Source organism: Leptopilina heterotoma, unplaced genomic scaffold (genome assembly GCF_015476425.1).
Source record: "Leptopilina heterotoma isolate Lh14 unplaced genomic scaffold, ASM1547642v1 Lhet_275, whole genome shotgun sequence".
NCBI lineage: Eukaryota > Metazoa > Arthropoda > Insecta > Hymenoptera > Figitidae > Leptopilina > Leptopilina heterotoma.
The window spans coordinates 977748-999963 of NW_025110983.1; the positions used below are offsets into that span (position 1 = coordinate 977748).

Below are 22216 nucleotides of genomic sequence, written 5' to 3' on the forward strand. Positions count from 1 at the left end.
TCACCTTTCTTAAAACAAAGATGAAGAAAGGTAAGTCCTCTTTCTTCATTCAATAGATGAAGAAAGAACACCAAATAGAATGCTCTTCCACAAAAAAAACGAAAATTAAAAAAAAAACTTACATGTTTCAATGTCGGCACCAGCCAATTTTCCAGAAGGACCAAAGTGAATACGAATGAATTTACCCTAGTCAAAGTAGAAAAATAAAATTATAGATCTAGAAAATATTTGATCGAGAGAAAAATGAAGATATAAGAATTTTTTTTTTGTACTTACGAAACGAGACGAGTTATCGTTACGCACAGTCTTGGCGTTACCAAAGGCTTCAAGTACGGGATTTGTCTGAACGACCTGATCCTCAAGGGAGCCCTTTTTCTGAGTTGATTCATCAGCTTTCTTCGTTGACGCGCCGACGGTGGCGAAGTACGCAATTACCTTCTTCGTGTTCTCAGTCTTTCCTGCTCCGGACTCTCCAGTGATCAACATAGACTGATTTTCGCTGTCTGTGAACATTAAATAATTTTTTTTTTTATTTTTTCATTAATGACTTTAGGACAAAAATAAAAAATTCTTTGGATTTGGATGAAATTCGTTACTCGGGGGTTTCTGGGGTCGCGGATCACGAATCTGGTGTCAGATTTCTAAAATTCAAAATGGCGGATCCAATATGGCAGACAAAAAAAATTTAAAATTGATTGGATTTGGATGAAATTCATCACTCGGGGGTTTTTGGGGTCGCTGAACATGAATCTGAGGTCGGTTTTCAAAAATTCAAAATGGCGGATCCAATATGGCGGACAAAAATAAAAAATTGTTTGGATTTGGATGAAATTCATCACTCGGGGGTTTTTGGGGTCGCTGATTACGAATCTGGCGTCAGATTTTCAAAATTCAAAATGGCGGATCCAATATGTCGGACAAAATTTAAAAATTGCTTGGATTTGGATGAAATTCATTATTCGGAGGTTTTCGAGGTCGCTGATTACGAATCTGGTGTTTAATGGCCGCCATTTTGAATTTTGTAAATCTGATACCAGATTTTAAAATTTTTTTTGTTCGTTAAAAAATTTTTTTTTTAAAACGTAGAACTTACTTGTCAACATGTTGACATAGGCACCATCAGAAATGGCGAAAATATGAGGTGGCACTTCGCTACGCCTCTTGCCACGATACATCTTGGCACAACGTCCTGTGTAGACTGGGAATCTCTTGTAGGGATTGATAGCCACACAAAACAGGCCCGAGTAGGTCTATAAAATTTATTCATTAAAATCAATTTTTTTTAACTTAATTTTCAATTTAACAGAATTACAACAATAAAAATCAATATCAACAAAAACAACGAGAGTCGGTCTGCAACTCTTCGTTTAGGAGAAAATTTTATTGAAGAAAAAAGAAATACAATAAAAAAAAACGTAAAAATTGTTTCTTTTTATTTGATTTTTGTATTTTTCTCTTCATTAAAATTTTTTTTTCAACATAAATGGAAAATTAAAAATTTTTTTTGGTCGAAGATACTCGTGTTCTTTACGAGTTTTCGCCGTTAAAACAAAGTTTCATTATAAGCACACAAAACAATAATAATATGAGTTTTAAGAAGGATTTTTTTTTAATTTATCTTTAGATTTTTATTTTTTTTAACGTGATGCTAAAAAATTTTGTTTCTATTTTTCGAAACAAGGGGAAGAATTCAGGGTAATAAATTACCTCTAAATTTGTTTCTTTTTCAGTTATTAACCAAAAAATACCCAAAAAATTCTTTAAAAAAATTACAATAGGTTAAATTTCCCCTGAAGTTCAAAAATACCCAAAAAAAAAATTCAAAAATTTCTAAAATAATGACAGTTATTTAAATTTTTCCCCGCGGTTCAAAAATACCCTCTAGTTTTGAAGTCTATCTTTAAATAATTTTCTAATCTGTTTTTGATAAAAAAAATCCTTCTTGATAATTATAAAATGTAAAAACACTTGTATAGCCAAGTATGTAAGGCTGAAGACAGGTGTATAAACCAATAAATAAAAAAAACAATTTGTAGTCACACGAGATAGTTGGACAGGTCTGCTATCCCAACACCTCAGTCTAGAAAAATAACAAATGGATGCTGAAAATTTCTCATGCCGAAAATTTTTTTTCTTTGCTCGTTTCAAATTAGTAATAATTTTTAAAATAATTTCAAAAATATTTTCAAAAATAATTTCAAAAATAATTTCAAAAACATTTTCAAAAATAATTTCAAAAATAGTTTCAAGAAGATAAATACTTTTAAAAAAGTGTTGAAGAACTTTTTTTTAAACATTTTTTTTTCTTGAAACGAACAGAGAAAAAAGTGATGATCGAGTACGTAAAAGTACTTTTATCGAACATCTTCCCCTAGGAAGGAGAATTTTGAATTTTGAAAAATAACAACAACAACAACAACAACGAGGAAAAATTGATTTTGACGATCCATCCTCTAAAATGAGAAATCTTACGTAGATAAGCTTAAAGTAGTAACGTTGTTTCAAGTTGTGCAATACTGAGGCATCGTTGAGGTAAGTCAAATTGGACATATCCTCCGCTTTTTCATACTTGGGAGGATTCACTTGTTGCAATAGATCCTTCTTGTAATCCTTGGTCTAAATTTTAAGAGAGAGAAAAAAAAATTAATTTTTATTGTGAAAAAATTTTTCAACTCACATAAATCATTTTGCTGTAATAGCGTTGCTTCAAATTGTGCAAAACAGACGCCTCATTTAAATATGTCAAATGTGCCAAGTCCTCAGATTTTTCAAATTTTGGCGGATTCACTTGTGACAATTGATCCTTTTTGAAGTTTCTAAACTAAATATTTTTACAAAAAAAAGTTTAAATACAATTTTTTTAGTTTCTTTTCTTTCAGTTTGTTTTATATATTGTTTGTTTGTTTTGTTAACTTTATTTATTCAGGTGAAAATTTTATAGTATTTAGTCAAATTACTCAAATTTCTCTTCCTTTGACTTTTTAGCTTCGAATACAAGTATTAATTTTAAAAAATACGTTTTGAATCAAAAACTACGTATTTAATGCAAAATTACGTGTTTTATACAGAAATTACCCTTTTTTACCGAAATTTGCGAATTTTTATACCGAAAAGTACCAATTTTACCAAAAGTTGCGAATTTTATACTAAAAATTACCGATTTTACCTAAAATTGCAAATTTCATACTAAAAATTAGCGATTCAATATTTCTTCAGTGAAAATTTTGATCTAAAACTACATTAGTTTTTTTTGTATTTAGTGTCCCAACCCTTAACCTCTTTCTAAATAGTGTTCCAGCCTTGAGCTTTCGTCGCAAAAACTATAACTCAAAAATTATTATTCTTCTTTTAAAAATATCTTCTAACATTTAAGTTTTTCTTCTGTATTTAGTGTCCCAACCCTGAAAGATCATTTCTTTTCGTTAAATAGTGTCCCAACCCTGTTCTTCTTGTCTAATAATCAAAATTCAAAAGTTATATTTTCTAAGGCTTTAAATAATATTTGCTAGTTTTTTTTATTTCTTTCTTTTCTATTTTTAGTGTCCCAACCCTGATATACCTTTTTTAAATAGTGTCCCAACTCTGTACTTTCTGTCTTATTAACTAATGTCTGTCTTATTAAATCGATGGATCTTCATTCAAAGACGCTAAAATATTAGCAAAAACTAATTTTATTAGCAAAAACGTTTTTTCTTATTAGTGTCCCAACTCTGAAATATCGCCGTCTTTCGCTAAATAGTGTCCCAAATCTGCTCTTCTTGTCTAATAATCAAAATGCTAAAGTTATATATTCTATGACTTTTAAAAATATATTTTTTATTTCTTTCTTTTCCATTTTTAGTGTCCCAACCCTGATATACTCTTTTAAATAGTGTCCCAACTATGTGCTTTCTGTCTCATTAACTGTAAATCGGTGGATGTTCATTTAAAGACGTTAAAAATATTATAAAACTTATTTCTGTTTTTTCTTATTAGTGTCCCAACTCTGAAATCCCTTTTCTAAATAGTGTCCCAACCTTGAATTTCATGTAAACAAGAATTCTAAAGTTTTTCTTCAATAAAAATATTTTTCTAGTATATTTTTTCCCCTGTATTTAGTGTCCCAACCCTGAAATAATTTTCTTTTTTTCTAAATAGTGTCCCAGTCCTGTGCCTTCTACAAACAAGAATTCGAAAGTTTTCTTCACTAAAAATATTTTTCTATTAGTTTATATTTTTATGTATTTAGTATTCCAACTCTATAATTATTTTTTTCTTTTTCTAGTGTCCTAACCCTGCATTTTCTACTAAAAATAAATCAAAAGTTTTCCTTCAATAAAAATAATTTTCCAGTTGTTTATGTTTTTCCTCTATTTAGTGTCCTAATTCTGATATATTTTTTTCTAAATAGTGTCCCATTTTCTGGTAGTTTATTTTTCCCTCTATTTAGTGTCCCAATCCTGAAATATTTCATTCTCTTTCTACATAGTGTCCCATTTTTCTAGTATTTTATTTTTTTCCCTGTATTTAGTGTCCCAACTCTGACATATTTATTTCTTTTACTAAATAGTGTCCCAGTCCTGCGCTTTCTAAAACTAATAATTTAAAAACTTTTGCTTTTTATTAATAAATAATTATCTAGTTTTTTCCGTATATTAGTATTCCAACCCTGAAATATTTCTTTCTTTTTCTAGAGTCCAAACCCCTGCGATTTCTTCAACCAAGATATCGAAAGTCTTTTTTCAATAAAAATATTTTCCTAGTAGTTTACTGTTTTCCTGTATTTAGTGTCTCAACCCTGGGCTTCCAAAGGTTTTCAAAATTTTGAAAATTCAAAATGGCGGATCCAATATGTCGGACATTTTTTACAAAATTACTCAAATTTACAGAAAACTTGTTACTCGGGGTTTTCGGGGTCGCTGATTACGAATCTAAAGTCAGATATAAAAAATTCAAAATTGTGACCCTGAAGACCCCCCGAATAACAATGTTTCAAGCAAAATTGATCAGATTTGAAGAATAAAATGTTCACCATTTTGAGAATTTTACTTTAAATTCGTAATCAGTGACTCCAAAAAATTCTGAATAAGAAGTTTTAAGGAAATTTGAAGAAATTTTGAAAAATTAGATTTCGATATTTTCTTACGTATTGTTTATAATAATTATAATTGTACTAGGTAATTTATTATTTTTTTAATTGTAGCACAGGCCTTGCGGAATAGAAAGAAATTTACCGCAAATTAATTGGTTGACTTTTATAAGAATAGTATTAATTTTTCAAAGTGGGACATATATGACCCGGAGGCACGAAAGGGTTATATAATAATTATAATCATACTACATAATTTATTATTTTTTTAATTGTAGCGCAGGCCATTCGGAATAGAAAGAAATTTATCGCAAATTAAACGGTTGACTTTTATAAGAATAGCATAGATTTTTCAAAAGTGGGACAAATGTGTCCCAGAGTCAACAAGGGGTTAATAAAACTTGTTTATTTTTTTTAAATTTATTTTTAAAAAATTTAGCATTGCATTGTAAAAGTACCATTAATTGTATTTCAATATGGAATTACGCAAAAAAGAAGTTAAAAAAAAGAGTATATATATATCAACAGGTTTAAAGGGAAAATGGAATTCGCCCAAGTTACGAAACAGCCACATGTGTTTTGCTAAATAGGGAAAAGGTGGGGGAAAAACGAAGAAGAAGAAGAAGAAGAATATTTTATGTCTCCCTCACTATTGCATCAGACAGTTTCGTTTTTGTATTTACGCTCTCTCTCTCTCTCTCTCTCTCTCTTTTTTCTCTCTTTCTCTTTCTCTCTCGCTTCCTAGTATCATGTGTTCCCTTTCTCCCATTCTTCGACTTCTCTGCTCGCCCGTTCTAAAATTACGATGACCCGCGTTTCGAAACGTGGCGTTTAGTTTTATTATTAAAGCCCCCGGTACTCAAGTCGCTAGATCGTCTAACAATAGCGTTTTGGGCTTCAGTGACGAAGACGATAATGATGAAGAAGAAGAGGACGAAAAATGAGAAGAGGGTTTGCTGAACCTCATTACGCAATCCCATATAACCAACACAACTTGTTTTGCGCATGCGCGCAACAAAATTCTCTGCTTCTTCAGCTCCGACTAAAAATAACCATTTATTACTATTGTTGCAATAGACTGACGAAAAATAGAAACAAAATAAAATAATATTTCTTATTATTTTTCAGCTAAAAAGCTATGAATTTATTTCAAGTACAGGTAATTGCTTATATGCTGTCCCCCTTACGGTTTGTACATTTTTTTAAAAACCGTGGCATTTCTATCACAATTTTATTAGTTCGTGACTAATTTGCCGCATGAACTCATAAAATAGTGGTAGAAATGCCACAGCTTTAAAAAGAATGCAAAACCGGAAGGACAGCATCTAAGCAGTTACCACATGTATCTTTATGGTAGAATTTAATTAAAAAGCTAAGAGTTTCGTTAAAAAATAATTTAAAATAATTTTTTATGAGTTTCATTATAGAGAATAAAAGTTATGCTAGCAAATTTATTTTATGAGTTTTACTGTATAAACCACGAAAATTAAGACTATAAATTTTCAATAAAAGTATTGTCCGGAAAATTATGAGTTCTTCTTGAAAACTTTAAGAGTTTTTCTAAAAAAAAATATTTAACCAGTTTCGCTGGAAGAATTTTTAATTATTAGCCGTTAATAATTTGAGACGAAAAAGACTCTAAGAGCTTGACTAGAAAATTCTAAGAGTTCAAGTAGAAAACTCTTAAAAGTTTTGTTGGAAAATCTCTAAGAGTTTTTTATTTGGAAAACTCTTAGAGTTTTGTTAGGAAACTCGTTCGTTAGAAAACTTTAAGAGTTTAGTCAGAAAACTCTGAGAGTTAAGATAGAAAAATCTATGAGTTAAATTTAAAACAATTTATGAGTTTAAGTATAAAACTTAGAAAAAATCTAAAATTTTAGTTAGAAAACTGTAAGAGTTTAGTTAAAAAACTGTAAGAGTTAAATTTAAAAATTTTAAGAGTTTGATTAGAAAACTCCAAGAGTTTCTTTATACAAAAGGTTAATAAAGAGTTTGTCAGAAAAAATATAAAGAGTTTATCTACAAAGCTTCATGAGTTTTATTTTTAATTTATAGGCTTTGCTAGAATTTTCTAAGAATTAGCTAGAAAATTTATGAGTTTCATTATTCAAAACAAAGAACGAATATTTCTAAAAATAATTTTTCGGATTTTTGCAGTAAATTTTATGAGTTTTATAAAAAAAAGTGGTTTTATGAGTTCTGGCAAAAAATATTGAAGAGTTTTTAGTTGTTATCCATGAAAATTTTCAAGAGATTTATTAAAAAACGACTCTAAATTTTTTACCAGAAAACTTTTTAAGAGTTTCCTTATAAAAGTTTAAGAGTTTTTTTTTTAGAAAACTTTAAGAGTTTAGATAAAAAGCTTCAAAAATTGCTTGATTTCTACCACAAAAAATATTTTTTTTCTTGAAAATACTAACTTTTAAGAGATTTACATGAAAACTTTTATGAGTTTTCTACAGATAACCATATTGATAACCATTTTTTCTAAAATACACTCAAGATTTCAGTAAAAAAAACTTTTTTGCTTTTTCAAACTTAGAGTAAACAAAAGCGTCTCTCTAAAAAAAATTTTAAAAGTCTATCTTGGAAAGTCACAAGAGTTTTTGTAGAAGAAACTTTTATGAGTTTCACTCTCGAAAATCATTAAGAACTTATCTAAAAATATTCCTAAGAATTTCTAAGATTTTAAAAATTTACTAGTTTTACAAGAATAAAATTTTATGAGTTTTACAAGAATATAATTTTATGAGTTTCGCCATAGAATAAATCTATGAGTTTTTCGAAAATACCAAGAGTTTACTTTGAAATTACAAATAATAACAAACGAGTTTCGACAGAATTTTTTTTTAAGAGTTTCCATGAGTTTCTATATAGAAAACCATTAAGAGTTTTGCTACAATTCTCTTATGAGTTTAACTAATATTTTTGAAATTTTGAAATAAAAAAGTGTTTTCCCGTGAATAATTCAAAAGGTTTTCCTCAAAAAAAATTTTAAGAGTTTTTCTGGAAGATTTTAAGAGTTTTCTTAAAACTACCTGCAGGATTTTTTTTTCCTCTTTTTATAAATTTTTTGTATTTTTATTCATAAATATTTATTTATTCATTCTTTAATTTAATAATAAATTAATAAAGTCTTTTTGTTTATTTATTAAGAGTTAAGAGTCTCAAAAATTGAATCTATGTCAAATGGATCATTTCCGTAAATGCGCGAGGTTTTAAATTTCAGTTGAAGTTTGCGGTCATGAATGAAGGAGTGGGCGAGGAGGCGATTCTCTTTTATTTTTCTCCACCCCCCACTCTCCCACCCTTTTTTGCCAGTGTCTACGTATGGTCAGCGTTATAGAGGGTCGCGAGTCCCGAAGGTGTTATTCTGTTCTTGAAATAGAGTCAGAGCGACCCGATACGGTATGGTGGTGGTGATTACGCCAACGCCCGGCGTCACCCTACCTTTTAGCTTAAATATATATATAGTGCACACATAAACACACACATATTCTCCTAGTGTTGTATCGCTAAAACGTTTTTCCTCTTTTAGCCAGCGTCTCCCGTCCCTGAAATAATTCCCCCCCCCTCTTCTCTTCTCTTCCTCCTCATCACCATACACCCGCTCATTTTTTTTTATACACGAAATCACCAAACACGTCCTTCAAAAAACATTGTTTTTCTATTTTAACTTTTTTTTTTTTTTTAATTAGAATTCTCGAAATTTTTTGAAATTTATTTTTTTGATACCTTCTTGACCCACTCCATTGAAAAATGTATTTTTATTTCAGTTATTAATGATTTTTAGGTTAGAAAATAGATTTTCGATTTTCCGTTAACTTTCGTTTGATTAAAAATGGGGTTAATTTTCACTCTTCCTCGTCTTTTTTGGAATTTTTTTTAGGTGCTAATACTCCCTGAGTCACACGACCAAAAAAAATATTTTATTTCGTAATTACTGATTTTTAGGTTAGGAAATTGGTTTTTAACTATTCGTTAAGGGAACAATATGTACAATTTTGTTAACAATTTGGTTTGTTTTCCTTCTTTTTAGGATTTTTTTTACTTCTCCTCAGGTCACTCCATCCAAAAATAAATTTTTATTTCAGTAACTATTCATTTTTAGGTTAGGAAATTGATTTTCGATTTTCCGTTAAATTGCCGTTTGATTAAAAATGGGGTAAATTTTAATTCTTCCTCGACATTTTTGGACTTTTCTTGAATGTCTTTTCTTCCCCTTGAGTCACTTGAGCAAAAAATAATTTTTAATTCCATAATTACTGATTTTGAGGTTAGAAAATTGATTTTCGATTTTCCGGTAACAATTGTTTTATTAAAATTGGCGTTAATTTTAATTCTTCCTCAAGTTTTCTTGGAGGTTTCTTTACTTCTTGCATCACTGAACCAAAAAATAAATTTTCTATTCTGTTATTACTGATTTTTAGGTTAGGAAATTGATTTTTGACTTTCCGTTAACTATCATTCGATTAAAAATGGAATTAATTTTAATTCTTCCTCGACTTTTTTGGACTCTTTTTGTGTCATTCTAATGCTCCCATAGTCACTTGACGAAGAAATAACTTTCTGTTCCCTAATTACTAATTTTTAGGTTAGGAAATTAATTTTTCGATTTCCCTTTTCTAGCCTTTAGTAGGATTTCGATTTCTTTGGGTACTTTCACTCCACCTCGAGTCAATGCATCGAAAAATATTTTATTAATTCAGTAGTTATTGATTTTTAGGTTAGAATATTAATTCACTGACTTCCGTTAAAGATTTTTTGGGGTAGTAACTTCGTGTCTTAACTTTTTTCAATAATTATTTACTTTCCCTCGAGTCACTCCATCGAAATTTATTTTTTACATTCACTATCTTTGGAATATTTGGCTAAAGTAACGATTTTTTATATTATGTTAAAAAAACTATTGGTTGAAAATGGGGTTAATTTTAATTCTTCCTCGATTTTTTTTCCTATTCTTGGAGTTCTTTACTCTCCTTGGTCTACTCCATCGAAAAATACTATTAAATTCCAAAAATTAACTATTTTTAGTTTAGGGGAAAAATGTGAAGTGTAAAGAAAAGGAGTAAAAAAAGTAAAGAAAGGAGTAGGAAAATTATTAAGGGAGGCTGGCGATGAAGAATCGAAGAGATCAAAGGAGGAGACGATAGGTATAAAGGGAAGTTTAATAGGTAATAGGTTTAAAGAATTGAAAAGAAAAAAGGAAAAGTGTAATGGCGAAGGAATAGTCTTAAGAAATAATTTAAGGGGGGGGGACTGCAGAAAGAATTGAGAGGAAGAATCTAAAAACAAGTTTTCAATAAAATGGACAGAGGAGAATTGATTACAAAAGGAATTTTTCAATGGAGGAGAAGTAGAAGGAGGGGGACTATTAAAGGGAAGTGGAGCAATGTAATTTCTAGAAAAAAAACTTTTGAAAATTAATTAACTAATATGTTTTTAGATGGAGTGAGTAAAGAAGCAACTAAAAATTCAAAAAAGAAGAAATAATCCAATAAGAACTAATATAAAAAAACAAAAATAAAGGAAGAATTTTCTTCTTTGAAAACAAAGGGAAGAGGAGAGAATGAATTCTAAGAAAATAAACGGGGAGAACTTTAAAGAAAAGTATTTTCCAAATGGAGTGAGATAAGAAGTAACTGAAATTCGAAAAAGAAAATAAAAATATCAAAAAGAAAAAAAAATGGGAAAGGATTAAAAAATAATTTTCAGCTTTGAGATCAATGGGAAGTGGCGTAACTCGATTCTCGAATTCTAATAATCGAAGCGGGGAAAACAAACAAAATTGGCAAATTTTCAACAGTTTGGTAAAAGAAACGATTGGAAATATCAACGAAAACAAAAAAATTAACCAAGGAGTCAAAAAAAAAAAAAAAAAAATTATTAAAATATATCGGAAAAAAATTCTAACAATATGAATAAATAGATTATCGGCTAATAATAGAAAAAATTTAATTTATCAAAAGAAAATAAAAGAACTGAGAAAATAATTTTTTTTTCTCTAGAGAACAAGTCAAGAAGGTTCGAGAAATCTTTCTTGGCACAATCGTATCAGAGAGTGTGCGCGCAAATTATTCAAATATCTTCCGGCTTGGATCGTTCACTCTTTAACAATTATTTATTTCCTCTTTCAAATTAATTAACAACTATATTGTCAAATCAAGTAATAATAAAAATAGTTTTTAAACAATAATAATACATAATAATAAAAATAATAAACAAAAAATAATAACATATAATAGTAAAAATAATAAAAATAATAAAAATAATAAAAAAAATGAAAATAATAAAAATAATAAAAATAATAAAAATAATAAAAATAATAAAAATAATAATAATAATAATAATAATAATAATAATAATAATAATAATAATAATAATAAACAAAAAAAATTATAAACACAATTAAAAGTTTACAAATTTGAAAAATAAAACAGACTTTTATAATTAAATGCATAAAAAAAAATTAATTTCCATTCACAAATTTTGGTTCGAATGAAAAAATAGAAATGAAATTTTGCACACAATCAAAAGTAAATTTAGAAAAAAATTTTATTGCTTTTCTATTTAATTTGATGATTAAATATTATTAAAATATTTTACAATTAAAAAAAAAATTAAAGTAATTTATACAACTAAAAAAGCAGTAATTTTTCAAACAGTTAAATATTTGGAATTTTTTTAAAAAACAAAAAAATTTTATAATTCTGTAATACTATTTGTGGAAAATAGTAAATTTTAAATATTTATAAATTTTTATAATTAAAATGAGAAATTTATTGAAATTCTTGCCCTACTATGTCATTTTTTTCTCTGCATTTTCGAAATAAATTTTACTTTTTTCATTTATAAGAAGGGGAGAGGGGGGGGGGGAGATTAAGTAAAAATTAGTAAAATTTACTTGCAACTAATTCTCTTAATTTCACTAAGAATCTTTCATTGAAAATTAGTAAAAATTACAATAAAATAATAATTCTTTTAAGATTTGGGGAAAATTAGTAAAAATTTACTAGATATTTGTAATTTTTAACTAAAATTTATTTACTAAGGTATTTACTAAAAATTATTTACTAAAATGTTTACTAAAATGTTTACTAAAATGTTTACTAAAATGTTTAATAAAATGTATTTACTAAAATAAATCTAATAAACTGTATTTACTAGCATATTTAAAAATGTAATTACCATAATATTTATTAAAAATTATATACTTAATTATTTACTAAAAATAATTTTACTAAATAATTTACTGAATATATTTTACTAAATTATTTTCTAAATATATTTTACTAAATTATTTACTACATATAATTTACTAATTTATTTACTAAATATATTTAACTAAATTTTTTACTAAATATATTTTACTAATTTATTTACTAAATATATTTTTCTAAATTATTTACTAAAAATAATTTTAATAAATAATTTACTGAAATATATTTTACTAAATTATTTAGTAATTATACATTTTACTAAAATTAGTAACTTGAACTAAAAAAATGTTTTTTTAATTTTACAAAAAGTATTTCCTACAATATTTGCTAAAAATTATGTACTAAATTATTTACTAAAATATTTACTAAAAACTGTTAATCAAAATATTTACTAATAATTATTATTTACTAAAACACTTTCTAAAATATTTACTTAAATATTTACTAAAATATTGACTTAAATATTTATTAAAATATTTACTAAATATTTACTAAAATATTTATTAAAATATTTACTAAATATTTACTAAAATCTTTACTGAAAATTATGTACTAAAATATTTACTAAAAACTGTTTACCAAAATATTTACTAAAAATTATTTACTAAAATTTTTACTAAAATATTTACTAAAATATTTACTAAAATTTTTACTAAAATATTTACTAAAATATTTACTAAAATATTAACTAAAATATTTACTAAAATATTAACTAAAATATTTACTAAAATATTAACTAAAATATTTACTAAAATATATTTATTAAAATATTTACTAAAATTATTTATTTAATAAATTAATAAATAAATAATTAGTAAACTTAACAAAATTAGTAAATTCAGTAAAATTTACCACGAAAACAAAAAGAAAATAGACAGAAATTCCGCAAATATTTTTACAGTTTTTAAATAGTAAAATAAAAATTTTTCCCTTTGAGTTAAAATTTCTTTTCTTGCAAATGGAAATTGAAAAAAAATATTTAAAGAAAATTAATTTAAAAAAAAATTTTTTTACGAAAAGAAAAATAAAAATATTACATACCTCGCCGCCAGGCAAAGTGACGGAAACCAATTCGCCCTTGGTGGCTTTAATTTCACCAAGAAGATATCCTTCCTTTTCATCGGGGACCCAGCAAGCTTTTTTCGCATCATAAGGCTTAGTTTGATCGATTCTCTTCTGTTCAAGTGAAACGAAGAGATATGGAGTTGGATCGGGATCCTCTCCTTCTTGTACTACTGGCCTCGGCATCTTGTCTTCTTTATTTTCTACACTTCCTCAATTTTTTTCGTTTGCCCACAAAAAATTATTTTTCCTTTTTTTTATTAACACTTTGTATTAAGGTCCTATTTTTTTATTTTTATTTTTCCTCTACTCGTTCAAGTAAATAAATAAAAAAAAAAATTTTTTATTTTTCAAAGTAGTCGTCGTCGTTTTATTTTTCTTCTAATTTCGTGCGTATTCCTTTCTTTTTCAAAAATTTTCCTTCCTCTTCTTATTTATTTTTTTTTTTCTTCTGGCTTCGGCGGCGGACGGACTACTTCTGGCGGCACGATCTGGGCGGCCCTGTAGACAAAATTCACTTTTAATTCCCCCTCCCTCTTCTAGAAAAAGCTCTCACGTATTTTAGTCGGGGTCAACGTCGCGTTGCAACGTGGAGAACGAGGTACCGAAAACGCCACCAATACTCATCCCCCCTTTCACGACCTTTTATGTTCTTTTTCTTCAACACATCATTTTCTCCCTTCCACTCTACCCTCCCCCCCCCCAACTCAACGTTATTCTTCGCTGCAGGAGATTTTTTGGGGATTTCTTTATTTTTGGAAAATTAAGATTTAGGAGAGATTTTTTTTAGAACATTCGTCGAAATTATTGTCATCATATTTCATCATAATCATGATCATAATCAATATCATAATCATCATTAGTCTTATAATAGTTGACATAATCATCATTATCATAATAAGAATTATAGTAATTATCATAATCATCATCACAATTATTATAATTGTTAACATAATCATTATCATAATAATTAACATAATCATTATCATAATCATTATCATAATCATCATCACAATTATAATTGTTAACATAATCATTGACATAAACATTATCATAATTATCATTACAATCTTATAATTGTTGACATAATCATTATCATAATCATCATTACAATCTTATAATTGTTGACATAATCATTATCATAATCATCATTACAATCTTATAATTGTTGACATAATCATTATCATAATCATCATTACAATCTTATAATTGTTGACATAATCATTATCATAATCATCATCACAATCATTATAATTGTTAGCATAATCCTTATCATATACAGTATCATAATGATAAAATCATAATAATTAACATAATAATGATCATAATAATTAACATAATCATTATCATAATAATTATCATAATCATTATCATAATAATTATCATAATCATTATCATAATAATTATTATAATCATCATCACAATCATAATTATTAATAGAATCATTGACATAATCATTATCATAATCAGAATCATAATAATTATCATATTCATCATCATATTCATTATAATTGTTAACATAATCATTAACATAATCATTATCATAATCTTTATCATATTCATTATAATTGTTAACATAATCATTAACATAATCATTATAATAATCTCTATCATGTTCATTATTATAATAATAATTGTTATCATAATCTTTATCATAATCATTATCATAATTATTATTGCAAATCTTTTTCATAATTATTATCATACATTTAATTTTAATCATTACCAACAATATTGTCATCATTTTTAATTAAAATAGTATAAGTATTAATGATTATCATGAAAGAAGGAGAATTGTGATTACGATTGATAATATTAAAAAAAAATTATTCTAATTAATAGAAATAACTCATTATTATTATTATCATTAAATTTAAAAAATTTGCAAAATTAACAACAATCATTAAAGTGATAATAATCATAAGATTCATGAAAATCATTAAATTGATCAAAATCATAAAATTGATGATACCCTAAAATTGATGAAAATCATAAAATTAATGAAAATCATAAAATTGATGTCATAAAATTAATGGATATCATAAAATTAATAAAAATCATAAAATTCATATCATAAAATTAATGAAAATCATAAAATTGATGAAAATCATAAAATTCATATCATAAAGTTAATAAAAATTATAAAATTGTCAAAAATTGTAGAATTGATAATTTAATATTGAAAAATAATATAATTTTAATAAAATAATAATAGTAATAATAATAATAATAATAATAATAATAATAATAATAATAATAATAATAATAATAATAATAATAATAATAATAATAATAATAATAATCGTAAAATTGATGATTATGATAAAATTTATGAAAATAAGAAGATTAAAGTTATCATAAAATAGACAAAAATTGTAGAATTGAAAACATAATATTTATTTATCTATTAATATATTAATATTAATATTATTATATATATTAATTATTATATTATATATTAACCTTTAAAGTGCTATGCCGGTCTGACAGACCGCTATAAAAATTTTCTTTGCTTGCAACTTTTTTCAAAGTAAGATACGAACTTGAGATTTTCAGTAGCTTCATATTTTCTAAAAATCTATTAAGTGACAACTTTTTCAAAAAAATTTTTTCTTTAAATTTTGTATTGTAAAATATGTAAAAATAAAAAAAATTGAATCAAATTAATGTAGAAATGACTTTTTCATGTTAAAAAGTAAAAAATATTTACAATAGTGTCTTTAGAAAATTACAAATGACTAAAAATCCGTAAAAAAAGGGAATAGCGGTCTGACAGACCGGGGGTAGCATGGAGCTTGATTTTTCGTCATATAGCACTTTAAAGGTTAATATTAATAATTAATATATTAATATATTAATATTAATAATAAAATAATAATATCATAATTGTCGCAAAATTGGTAAAAATTGTAAAATTGATGATTATAATAATATTGATGAAAATCATCAAATTTACAAAAATCGTAGAATTAATAATATAATATTGATAATTAAATAATGATAATAATTTTATAATCGTCGTATAATTGATGATAATGATAAATTGATGAAAATCATGAAATTGATGATTATGATAAAATTCATGAAAATCGTAGAATTCATAATAAAATAATAACTTTTTATTTATTTAGTTTATAAATATCATGATAATCGTAAATTTTACGATTTTCATCAAATTTACGATTATTATGACATTATTTGTGATTAAATTTTTTCATTATATTATTATTTTTTTATGAAAGTCGTAAAATTGATGATTATAACAAAATTGATGATTATTATGAAAATGATGAAAAACGTAAATAGAAAATGTATCATAAAATTAATGAAAATCATCAAATTTGCAAACATCGTAAAAATATAAACTTATAAAATTGATGAAAATCAATTAATTGATGAAAATTGTATAATTGATAACAAATATAAAATTGTTGAAAAAAACGTAAATTTGATGATTATGATAAAATTGACAAAAATTGTAAAACTGATGATTATCATAAGATAAATTGCAAATAATAAAATTGATAATAATTATGCTAAAAATGATGTAAATCAAAAAATTGTCTCTTATCATAAAATAATTGAAAATAGTAAAATTGATGATTATGACGAAATTGATGAAAATTGTAAAATTAATTATTATGATAAAATTGATGATTCTCATAAAATTAATAACATTCTAAATTTGAATATTTATGAAAGCATAAAAAAAAGATGAAATTAATAAAAAATCGTGAAGTTGATAATTACTTTAAAAATTGACGAAAAATAGTAATACTAATTATTTTCTTAAAATTGACGATTATCAAGAATTTGACGATTGTCATAAAATTAATGATTGTCATACAATTTATTCTATAACTGATGTTTACTGTATCATAGAATTTAATGATTTGCTTATAATTTAATCATTATAAAAGTTGATGAAAATTGTGAAAAATTCTAAAATTAACGTCTATCATAAAACTGATGAAATTCATTAATTTGATGAACATTTTAAAATTGTGAAAAATTATAAAATTAACGTTCATCATAAACTTAATAAAAATTTTTTAAATTGATGAAAATCAGAATATTAATAATTATCATAATTTGATGAAAATCGTAAAATTCATTACTCTTGTAAAATTGATAAAAATCATAAAACTAATGATACTTATAAAATTGACAAAAGTCGTGAAACTGATGAAATTCATAAAATTGATGAAAATCATAAAACTGATGACAATCATAAAACTGATGACAATCATAAAGATGATGAAATTCATATAAATGATGAAATTCATAAACATGATGATTTTTAATGAAATTGATCATTATCATAGCAATTGATGATTCTCAATGAAATTGATCATTATCATAGAAATTGATGATGAAAAGTAGAATTTGATGATTGTGATAAAAATTGATAATTATCAAAAAAGGCTACTAAAATTTTTTCGAAATTCATTATTAGCATAGTTGTTTGTTAATTTTAATTTGAAATAAATGTTTATCATATTGAGACTTAAACCAAAAATTTTTGTCTTCATCATTATTTTTATTATTATTAAAATTGGAATCGATGAAAAAATTAATAATAAATAAATATTTATTTTTATTTTCCGAATTGATAGTATGTTAAAAAATATTTTTTCATGTTGATAAAACAAATTTATAAAAATCATCAAAACTATCAAGAACATCATCAGCGTCATCAATTGATGACTAGATCATCAGAAAAAAATTAATCTCAATGTTGAAAGTTTAAAAAAAAATATCAGCAGCGAAAATTAATTTCACAATGGAATACTCCTCAAGAATTTGTTGTTTCCGGTTAAAAATCCAAAATACACCAAGATTTAAAAGAGCAAAAAAAAAATAGTTCAAATGTCTCTCATCACAAAAATACGAAGAAACACTATTTTCGTAATCCTTGTGTGTCACAATTTTTGGAATCGAGTCACAAACCAAAAAAAAAACAAAAAAAAAACTTTTTTTTTCACATTTTCGACAAAATTTGTCAATCACCGCCGCACCGGAAATAACTGCACTTTTATTTTCCTCTCTACTTTAAATTTTAAACACTTTCTCTCTCTCTCTCTCTTTCTCTCTTTCTTAATTTCTTCCGACGATTTCGTCCCAATGTTCTCGCACGTTGCAACAAAAAAAAATTTTTTTTCTTCTAAAAATTTTGTCATTTAATGTAACAATCGATGGGGGGGAGGGCAAAAAAAAAACTTTTAGGAAATAAAAACGAAAGAATTTCTAAAAACAATGAGATTTATATGGAAAATTTTTCTTTTTTTTTTACTTATGAAAAAAAGAGAAATTTAAAAAAAATAACTTTCAATTATTGAGTTTGAAAAAAAATTTTTTTTTTTTTTTTTTTGAAAAAAACAACCGACGTGAAGGACTTACGTTAGAGAGCCGTTCTGTCAGGGAGAGAAGCGAAAGCTCCCAATATAAGCGCGTGCAACGTGATCCTAGCTTGTAACGAAAATAATGATTGGCTCACAATATCGACCAATCAGAATGCTCGTTAGTTACTGGGCCAATCTACCTTTTTAGGTGGAGATGATACCAAATGTGTGACAAGGGGGTTACCAACGAAAAATTTCGGAGTAGCGTTTTCAGAAAAGGGAGCGAGATAGAGAAAAGAAGGAGAGAGAGAGAGAGTGAGTGGGACAGGGGGGGAGAGAGAGATGAAAATAGACGTTCAAGAGGAAAAACAGACTCGTCAAAAGAAAAGGAGCCTTCCTCCATCAACCTTCTTCGTTCCTCTTCCTTTACCATTATTTTTCTCTCTCCCCCCTCCTCCTCTACCCCCTCTTTTTACACAATACGATTTTTCTAGAAACAATTGAGATCAAAAAAAAAAAAAAATCATATTATTTTTTTTCTTTTAAAAAATTTTTTTATTAAAAAAATTTTCTTGCCTTTTTTTTAAATTCTTCTCTTTCTCTACTATTATTGTCCTCTCTCCCCCCTCTTCTACCTCCTCTTTTCACAAAATACAATTTTTCTAGAAACAATTAAAATAAAAAAAATTTACATTCATAATTTTTTTAAATATTCTGTTACAATTTTTTTCACCTTATAAAAAATGTGATAATTTATTTCTCCTTAAAAAGTTATAATTATACTGTTTTGTTTTAAAAAATTCTCAATTTTTTTTCTTAAAACAAAAATTTTTTTTTTTTTTTTTTTAATTCTTGTCTTTTTTTTGAAAAAAAATCTTCTCTTCCTTTACCATTATTTTCTCCTTTCTTCCCCCTCTTCTACCCCCTCTTTTCACACAATACGACTTTTTTAGAAACAATTAAGATATAAAAAAAAGATAAAATTTATATTCATAATTTAAAAAAAAATTTTTTTTCCTTTAACAATTGTTTAAAAATTTTTTTTTTTAAATTCTTGTCTTTTTTTAAAAATTCTTCTCTTTTACCATTATTTTCCTCTCTTCCCCTCCTCTTTTATTCCCTCTTTTCAAACAATACGATTTTTCTGGAAACAATGAAAATAAAAAAAAATTATATTTATAATTTTTCAAAAAATTTTTTTTTATATCAAATATAAAAAAAAACTATACAATTCATTTTGAAAAATACATAACATTTGATAATAGAAAGTAATAAAAACTCTGATTTTTTGATTTTTTTTTTATGAAAATCGTAGAATTAATAATACAATATTGATAATAAAATAATAATTTCATAATCGTCGTATAATTGATGATTATGATAAATTTGATGAAAATTGTATAATTGATGATTATGATATAATTGATAATTAACATAAAATTAATGAAAATCGTATCATAAAATTGATGAAAATTGTAACATTGATTATTATCATTAAATTATTGATAAAAATCGAAAAAAATGGAAAAAATTGTCAATTTTATGAAAATAGATAGTAGAGTTGATAATAAAATATTAACTTTTTATTTATTTAGTTTATAAGTATCATAATTTATTTATTTATTTAATAATCGTAAATCTTACGATTTCCATCAAATTTACGATTATTATGATATTATTTTTGATTAAATTTTTTCATTATATTATTACTTTTTGATGAAAGTCGTAAAATTGATGATTATGGTAAAATTGATGATTATCATGAAATTGATGAAAATCGTAAAAATGAAAAATTATCATAAAATTAATGAAAATCATCAAATTTACGAAAAATCGTTAAAATAAAAGCTTATGCATAAAATTGATAAGAATCGTCAAATTGAAAAAAATTGATTAATGAATAACAATAATACGCGTAAAATACGTAAAATTGAAGAAAATCGTAAAATTAACAAAAATCATAAAATTGACAATAATTATAAAGTTAATAAAAATATTAATAATACAACTTGTCATAAGATTAATAAAAATCGTAAAATTAAAGTTATCATAAATTTGACGAAAATCATAAAATTGATAAAAGTTGTAAAATTAATAATTAATAATAATCATAAAATTGATGATAATCGTAAAATTGATGATCATCAAGAAATTAATAACAATCGTAAAAATGGAAACTTTTCCTAAAATTGATGAAAATCACCAAATTTACTAAAATCGTTGAATTGATGATATAATATTGATAATAAAATAATAATAATAATAATAATAATAATAATAATAATAATAATAATAATAATAATAATAATAATAATAATAATAATAAAAATAATAATAATAATAATAATTTCATAATAGTCGTAAAAATGATAATTGTAATAAATTGATAATTATGATAAATATCAAAAATCATAAAATTGGTGAAAATTGAAAATTTGATGATTATAATAAATTTGATGAAATTTGTAAAAAATTATGATTATCAAGAAATTAATAACAATCGTAAAAATGAAAATTTATCATTAAAATTGATGAAAATCACCAAATTTACGAAAATCGTTGAATTAATAATATATTATTGTGATAAATTGATGATGACGATAAATAGATGAAAAACATAAAATTGGTGAAAATTGAAAAATTGATGAAAATTATAAAATTGATTATTATCATAAAATTGATAAAAATCGTAAAAATGAAAACTTATCATAAAATTGATGAAAATCATCAAATTTACGAAAATCGTAGAATTGATAATATAATATTGATAATAAAATAATTTCATAATAGTCGTAAAATTGATGATTATGATAAATAGATTAAAATCATGAAATTGATGAAAATCGTATAATTAATGATTATGATAAAATTGATGAAAATTGTAAGATTGATGATTATCAAATTTACATAAATCGTAAAATTGATTATAAAATTATAATTTTTTATTTATTTAGTCAAGTTAGAACCAACTGGTTAATAAAATTAACGAATTAAAAAATGGGGGGTTGGCGCGCAAGGGGTCCAATATATATAGAATATAAGACGAGTGGGGGGGGGGGTATTTTTAAATTTAACAGAAATCACATTATAAGACCTTGAACCACACGATTTATTTATAAAATATTAAAAGTTGTTATAAAATAATAAATTAAATAAATTTTTAAACAAAATAAAAAAATTGCATCCCCAACAAAAAAATTCTTTTTTTTTGAAATTTATTTTGGAAAAATATTATAAATTAAAAGAAGTTTTTAAGTTTTTATTTCAAATATCAGAAAAACTGTATAAGTTCACTTTAAAAAATACATAGCATTCGATAATAGAAAGAAATTTAAAAACATTGATTTTATGAAAAATAAAACCTTGCAGATATATACCTATACATGAAAGAAAAATAAAAAATAAATTGCTTTTTACTTTAAAAACAATTTTATTACAGCAAAAAAAAAATGATATATATATATACTGTCAAATTTTTATGTTTTAAGAATAAAAAAATTTATTATTTTGCACAAATATATAAT

General features: G+C 24.7%; 1 protein-coding gene across 33 annotated transcripts in view; it reads right to left on the reverse strand.

The window, feature by feature from the left end:
- The window catches only part of LOC122504029 (myosin heavy chain, muscle), a 45821-nt gene extending 32155 nt beyond the window's left edge, over positions 1 to 13666 (reverse strand). For 23 of the 33 annotated variants that reach the window (XM_043614884.1, XM_043614873.1, XM_043614888.1 and 20 more), the window contains exons 1-5: positions 13330 to 13666; positions 2473 to 2616; positions 1094 to 1250; positions 277 to 503; positions 123 to 186 (exon numbers count right to left, since the gene is read on the reverse strand). In XM_043614884.1, the coding sequence (XP_043470819.1) occupies positions 123 to 186; positions 277 to 503; positions 1094 to 1250; positions 2473 to 2616; positions 13330 to 13536 (799 nt within the window). In that variant the 5' untranslated portion in view covers positions 13537 to 13666. Of the gene's footprint in view, positions 1 to 122; positions 187 to 276; positions 504 to 1093; positions 1251 to 2472; positions 2617 to 2677; positions 2822 to 13329 lie in introns of all 33 variants that reach the window. The other 10 variants (XM_043614893.1, XM_043614891.1, XM_043614877.1 and 7 more) reach the window with 1 other exon arrangement.
- Between the last annotated feature and the right edge of the window lie 8550 nt (positions 13667 to 22216).